At 44.2% G+C, this 7,418-nt stretch overlaps 1 protein-coding gene across 1 annotated transcript in view; it reads left to right on the top strand.

Moving 5' to 3' along the window:
- LOC123067752 (disease resistance protein RPV1-like) overlaps positions 1–7,418 on the top strand; it is an 18,385-nt gene that overhangs the window by 5,866 nt on the left and 5,101 nt on the right. Inside the window, exons 2-3 of the mRNA XM_044490415.1 lie at positions 2,534–5,014; positions 5,704–5,790. Coding sequence (XP_044346350.1) covers positions 2,534–5,014; positions 5,704–5,790 — 2,568 coding nt within the window. The remainder of the gene's footprint in view (positions 1–2,533; positions 5,015–5,703; positions 5,791–7,418) is intronic.

Below are 7,418 nucleotides of genomic sequence, written 5' to 3'. Positions count from 1 at the left end.
GGGGCGAAGACGGCGGCGCGGCGAGGACCGGGCGGCGGGGAAGAGGCGCGGGGCGGCGGAGCAGATCTGGGCCGCGGGGGCCGGTTGCGGGCTCCCGCGGGCCGCGACGGAGGAGGCCGGCCAGGGACACGTGGCAGACCCTGGTTGGCGGCGGCGATTTGGTCCGGCGCGGCGGAGACGATTTTTTTAGGGTTTCGGACGAGGGAGATCCGGATTTTCGGAGGAGGGGCTATATATAGGCATAGGAGGAGCTAGGAGAGTCCAAATGAGTTGCGGTTTTCGGCCACGCGATCGTAATCGAACGCTCTAGGTGATGGAGAAGGTTTAGGTGGGTTTTGGACCAAATTGGAGGGGTGTTGGGCTGCAACACACACGAGGCCTTTTCGGTCCCTCGGTTAACCGTTGGAGCATCAAACGAAGTCCAAAAGGTACGAAACTTGACAGGCGGTCTACCTGTAGTAAACCAAGGCCGCTTGGCAAGTCTCGGTCCAATCCGGAAATGTTTAATCCCCACACACGAAAGAAAGGTAGAATTGACCACCGGAGGAGAACGAAGCGCCGGAATGCAAAACGGACAACGGGGAAATGCTTGAATGCATGAGATAAACACGTACGCAAATGCAATGCACATGATGACATGATATGAGATGCATGACAACGACAACAACACACGGAGACAAAAACCCGAACCCGAGAAAATAAAATAACTTAAGGCCGGAAACAAGAAGAGTTGGAGTACATATTGGGTAAGTTACACCCGGGGTGTTACATGCAATGTGTGAGGATTTGATCTAATGCAATAAAACTGGGTAGTAGGAAAGGTATGATCAAAGTGTTACTTGCCTTGCCGATGATCCGGGAAACCTAACGATTCGAAGTAACAGGCGGCGCACTCCGGGTACTCTATCGCAGACAAACAAACAAGAATACAATAAGTACTCATCTAATGCACAGGTAAAACTCAAATAAGAGATCTAACCAGAAGGTTCAACTTAAGAACTCCGGTTGGCAAAAAGAAGCAAATCGAACGAAGCAACGAAAATCAAACGGCGAAAGAAAACAACTTCGTTCTAGTAATCTGGATCTAGGGCAAATTTTACAGTAGCAAAAACTTGTTTAAGTTGGTTAAACGGATAGAGGGTTTGGAGACGAATCCCTAGGCGCTTGAATCGCCTGATTCCGATAAACGAGCGAAAAGTTAAACTAAAACGAAAATCGGATAAGAAATCGCGATCAGAAAAATCGCGGATTTAATGTGAGAAAAAGAAAAACGACGAACGCCGAATTTTTTTCTCTCTTTTTTTCGACATGGAAAACGAGGCGCGACGAACCTCGGCGGCGAGATCCGGCGGCGGCGGACGGCGGCGGCGGCTTCTTAGGGCGGCGGCGGCTTAGGGCGCTTTAGGGTTTCCCCTGGGGCCGGGCCTCGGCTTATAAAGGCCTCCCGGGTCGGTGTCCAGGTCGGACACGGCCCGTTAAGTCGGTTCGTTTTTTTTAATTATTTCGCTCAGAAGAAAAATAAAAAGAAATACTAAACGGACTTCAAAAATTCCGAAATAAATTTTCACAGGCTTCTAAAATCAAGACGCACAAGGTGAACATTTATTTGGGCCCTAAATACAATTTTGAAAAACGCACTTTTTTTCCTAAATTCAAATAAAACACCGAAAAACTCCAAAATAAAATCTTATTTGATTTTATTATTAAATCCTCAATATTTCTTTATTTTGGAAAAGTCATTTTATTCCCTCTCTCATATTTTTGTAATAAAAATAATTGATGATAAAATAAATAAAATCAAATGATCCTACTCTCAAAATTTGAGAAAACTCAAATATGAAAATAACGAAATCCCCAACTCTCTCCATGTGTCATTGAGTTGTATAGAATTTCTAGGATCAACCAAAGTGCAAAATAAAATATGATATGCATGATGCTCTAATGTATAACATTCCAAATTGAAAATTTGGGATGTTACATTTAGTGTTCCTATGTTATCACGCCCACCAGCCAACAGATAAACATACTTTAAATATCCAGATTCACCTTGACTAGTCAACCATTAGGGCGAGTTGGATGGGGAGGAAGGTATTAGAAGTCTAATTGACCATTAGAAGAATTAATTATCAATTATGGGTGTTAGATGAGCCTTATAGATTTTGTGCATTCCGTTAGTCACTATCTTTTTTTTGCGGGGGCGTTTAGTTACTATCTGCGGCCACTAATTTATAAGTTATTAATGTTAATCATAGAAAGATTCTTCACTTGGTAACTAAGCATAACCATGTCGGGTTTACATTTTGGGTTTGTCTAGGACACATCTAGATGTGACATAGTTATGTCACATCTAAGTTGATATTCACTTTATTTGTGGTCTATTTTTTTTGTCTTTGTTCTTTTTTTGTTTCTTGTTGCTGCATTATGTATTTGTGGGAGCTTAGATGTGACATCCTTAAAAAACATCTAGATGTGAATTAGTCAAACTGTTACAGTTTATTCTACAAGACTAATTTGATTTTACTTCCCTCTGCAGATTAGGTCAAGTCCAGTGCATGCCAATGCTCCTCGAGAGCTCACAATGCATGATTTGGTGCACGATCTTGCAACGATAATTTTGGGTCATGAATCTATTGTTCTAAATGCTACTGATCCGAGGACTAGGAAGAAAGCAAAACATCGTTATTGCCGACATGCACAGTTGATCAACTACCAGAATCAGTATAAGGTTTTCAATTATCTGCCAGGCAACATCAGATCCTTCCATGTAAGACATTCAGAGAAACAGCAGCTTCCCCAAAAGGCATTTTCCAGAACCAAGTACATACGGGTCTTGGACATAAGTGGATGTTTAGTTGTGGGGCAATCTACTCCAAGCAACATACTTTTGCCATGTTCCGTGCTTCAGTTGAAGCTACTTAGGTACCTTGATGCCTCTAGCCTGCCAATCACATCACTTCCTGAGTCTTTCCATTCACTTCAAAATATGGGAACTCTAATTCTGTCCAATTGCTCACTTGCAACCTTGCCTGACAGTATCTGTAGCCTCAACAAACTCTGCTATTTGGACCTAGCTGGCAATGCGAGCCTCAGTAAGCTCCCTGACAATTTTCATCTTCTTAACAAACTCATGTTCCTAAACATGTCTAGTTGTTCCAAGCTAACCGAACTTCCTGACAATTTTAGCCTGGAGTGTTTAGAACATTTAAACCTATTAGGTTGTCATGAGATAAAAAATCTACCACAAGATTTCGGCAATCTTGAAAATCTTAGGTTCTTGAACCTTTCTGATTGCTACAAGATTTCAGTTCTACCAGAATCATTTTGCCAACTGAAGCATTTGAAAGACCTAAACCTTTCAGATTGCCGTGCCCTTATAGTACTCCCTGAGTGTTTTGGCGACCTTTCAGAACTTGAATCTTTGAACGTAACAAGTTGTCCCAGGCTAGCACGGTTGCCTGAGTCAGTCTGCAAGATGACTAATCTGAAGTGTCTCAATTTGTCATATTGCTTAGGGATGCTAGAGCTCCCCTTGTCACTAGGTGATCTTAATCTCCAAATATTGGACATTTCTGCTGGTGCTCTCGGTCACTTGCCAGATAGCATCAGTAAAATGGCTAGTCTCACCCAATTTGTGGTCACGTCAGGACATCCTAGGGTATTTGGAGAAGCCCAGGAAATTAAGAAGAGTCTAAATTTACCAGGCCGCACAGTACACAGAGTACGCAACACAGGAAGATACAACAGTATTGTTGAGCTTGGACATGTGAATTGCCCTGAGCTGTTAATTCGATCGCTTCAGCGTGTCAAGAGACCGGAAGATGCAGAGACAATCAAGCTGCGTGATAAATCATGTCTTAGACAGCTAGCTCTCCATTGGAATCAGAAGAATATGAATGCTGATGCATCCTCGGCTGAATCTATTTTGGAGAGGCTCATACCAGCTCGAAATCTTGAACAGTTTATGATACAAGGCTATATGAGCAAGGGTTTCCCTAACTGGATGTCGCACATATCCTCCCACCTCCCTTCTGTTACCTATCTGAGTCTTTTTGATTTAGGTGCATGTGATAATCTTCCTCCATTTGGGCAGCTACCAAATTTAAGAAGTCTATATCTGCAGAAAATTCCCAACGTCACGAAAATTGGCAAGGAATTCTATGGAGAGGGTGGAACTTGTACGAAATTAAGATTGCTACAGTTGAAGTCGATGGACAATTTGGTGGAATGGTGGACAACACAGACAGGCGAAGAAGATGGAGAATTTTTAATCCCTAATTTGCATAATCTAGAGTTGAAGGACTGCCCAAAGTTGAAGTTCCTACCATATCCCCCCAGAAGTATGTTTTGGATCTTGGACAATAGCAACGAGGCTTTGGCAGGACCAAGACTTGGATTTTGGGAACTCTCGTCTTCCACTCTTCCTTGTCGCATGGGTATAAAAAATTGCATCTTTCGTTCTTCCGAGTGGTGCATACTACAGCAATTCCCCGCTCTCGAAGAATTCTCATTGACCTCCTGCCGCGGCTTGAGGGCCTTGCCAGAGGCCATTAGCTGCTTCACCTCTCTCAAAAAACTAAGTTTGATGTCGTTGGAGGACCTTGAGATGCTGCCGGATTGGTTGGGATATCTCCCTTCTCTACAAGTCTTGGGCATAAAAGATTGTCGCAATTTAAGAATATTGCCTGCAAGTATGGGAAATCTCACTGCTCTGAGAGTACTAATGCTTCTCGAGTGCGAAGGACTATATAGATTGCCGGAATGGCTAGGACAGTTCAGTTCCCTGCGAGAACTTCACATCAGAGACTGTTCCAACATCACATTTTTGCCTGAAAGCATAAGAAACCTTACTGCCCTGGAGGAATTGTACATTTCTGGATGTTCAAGTCTGGTCCATAGGTCCCGAAGGGAGGATGCATGTAAGGTTTCTCACATCCGTAAAGTAATATTAGAGCCAGAGGAAGAACCAAATGAAGAAGGACAAGAAGAATTATTAGCGCAAGAAGAAGGATTAGAGGTACACAACTACAAAAAGCCCTTTTATTACATCTTTGTAATTACAGGTAATCACTTATAGTTTCATTTGCACATGTTATTGCAATGATCTTGAAGACCTGGGCATTCAAAGCATGCACATATATTTCACTTTCGTGTATGTCCATATGTCATTCACGTACTCAGTCACTTTACATGACTTCTGCTTTACTAACTCTTAAAGACAGGATGTTAGAATTGCTGCCAAACCCCCTGATTACTGTACCACAGTACTGAACTTCCAGATTAGCAATAGACCTGGGCATAAAGCCTTGTCTCTCAAAAAAAAAAAATCGGTGTCAAATGTGTATAGGGCCATAGTTGGAATTGGTGTAAGCGGGCAGGCGCGGGGTGTGTGGGGGTAGCCTTTTGGGTCGAACATATGTAACTCGGTTCTGTTGTATAAAGGCATCACATGGTAGCCAAAATAGACTTGACAAAGCTGGTAGGCTAGACATAAGATCACGAGGGTGACCGGACTAGCCCTGGTGTGATGGTCTTGATGCGTCTGATGACCTCGACGGACTTGTAGTTGATTATACTATGTTGTTAGTTCATGAAAGAGGAGCACGTAGTCATGCTCTAGTGATGTAGGGGCTGATCCATGAACCTCGTTAACACATATTGTCTCTCAGTTTACTTTCCGCAATGGCCTAATCATGTAAGTTGTAGTATGCACAGGAATCATGTATGGATAGCCTATGGAGAGAATTAAGTGAAAGATGGTCAAGACATAGAGAGGACCGAGAAGAACTAGAGGTATGAAACTCCAAAAGCCCAGTAACTTTTAATCTAGGAATTATGGTTTCATTTGCACTTCTAATCTAATAATCATTGTTTCATTTGCACATGTTCTTGCTACTAATCTAAAAATGTTAGTGAATTATTTGTGAAAAAATGTCCACAGATTTGTTAAAATGTTCGTGAAACAAAAAAAATCATGAATTTGAATAATGTTCACAAAATCCAAAAATGTTCACGAATTCTAAAGATCTTCATGATTTTGAAAAAAATAAAAAAATGTTCATGAAATCAATAAATAATCCCTAATTCAAAAGATGTTCACGGATTTGAAAAAATATCAAGAAATTCATAAAATGTTCATGAATTCAAAAAATCATGAACATATTTTGAATACTGAGAAATAAAAAATAAAAGAAAATAAGAAAGAGAAGAAAAATTAAACAAAAAGAAAGAACCAAAGGAAAAACAAAATGAACGAAGCCGAAAAGAAAGAACAGAAAAGCATGGCCCATGACCAGCACTGCCCGCATAAGGGGCGCTCAAGCGATCCATGCACAACTTCTGCCTGATTGGAGATCGGCGTTGTTCTAGTGGCAAGTCATTTTTCTGTTTTCCCCTCCCTCCCACGAGCTCCCGGGAACCCTTAGTCCGCCGCCACACCCCCTCCCTCAGCCATCCCCTCTGGGCCACCCAGAGTCGCTGCCGGGCGAAGCCCGGCTGGCAGGGGCGGCGGCGGGGCTTTCCCTTCCCCTCCGCTCGTGTCCCACGGCTGGCGCGGGGCGGCCGGTCGAGTGGGGGCGCTAGGCTATGGCGGGGTCCAGCGGCACATCTTCACGGCGGCGACAAGAGTGCCTAGTGGTGTCGCGTTGGCTTCCTGGGAGGCGTTGGTGGTGCAGCGACTGCCGAAGACTCAGATCGGGCGGTGGCGTGCTCAGGCATCTTCTGCCAGATCCCTTCAGGTTTGGCCTCGGGTGGTTGCGGGCGATGTAGGGTGGTGGCAGTGGTCCAGCAGGGAAGCTGCATACGTGGTGGTGGTTTGCAGTGGCGTGGCTGCAGCCATGGTGGCCGGCCTGAGTCTGGTTCCGGCGTCGGTTCGTCTGCGGCCGGGTAGGGTGGGCGCTCTCCCTCCTCTTTTTTTTTTTTAAGCAACTTGGCTTTATTACTTAACTGTTGTTGGGCAAATCACCCAAAACACGGTCACCCACATGGGTGCGTATATCGGACTCCCACTGCATGCATACAGTGGTTTTGATCATACATGCGGCCAAGGTTGGCCAATTCATGAGCTACTGTATTTGCACTTCTCCTACAAACCGAAATGGAGAACTCAGGGAACCAAATTTTCAGTTGATATTTCATGTCCTCGATCACCGCAGCGTACGCCGAGGAATCCACCTTCCCCGGGTCAAGAGCATCCGCCAGGAGCTGTGAATCCGTTTCAAACTCCACTCGGGTCATACCCATATCTGCAGCAGTGTTGATCGCTTGTGACATCGCCATGGCTTCTGCCGAGAAAGCATCGCTGATATTCTCGCCTCGACTTGCCCGTGCACAGAGTAAGGGACCATCCTTCGATCTGATAGCAACTCCCCATCCTGCATGTTGCTGGCCAGGAACAAACGACCCGTCGACGTTAACTTTGT

Source organism: Triticum aestivum, chromosome 1A, assembly GCF_018294505.1.
Source record: "Triticum aestivum cultivar Chinese Spring chromosome 1A, IWGSC CS RefSeq v2.1, whole genome shotgun sequence".
Lineage (NCBI taxonomy): Eukaryota > Viridiplantae > Streptophyta > Magnoliopsida > Poales > Poaceae > Triticum > Triticum aestivum.
The sequence above is the reverse complement of the archived record's forward strand: the minus strand, read 5'-3'. Positions and strand labels throughout refer to the sequence as shown.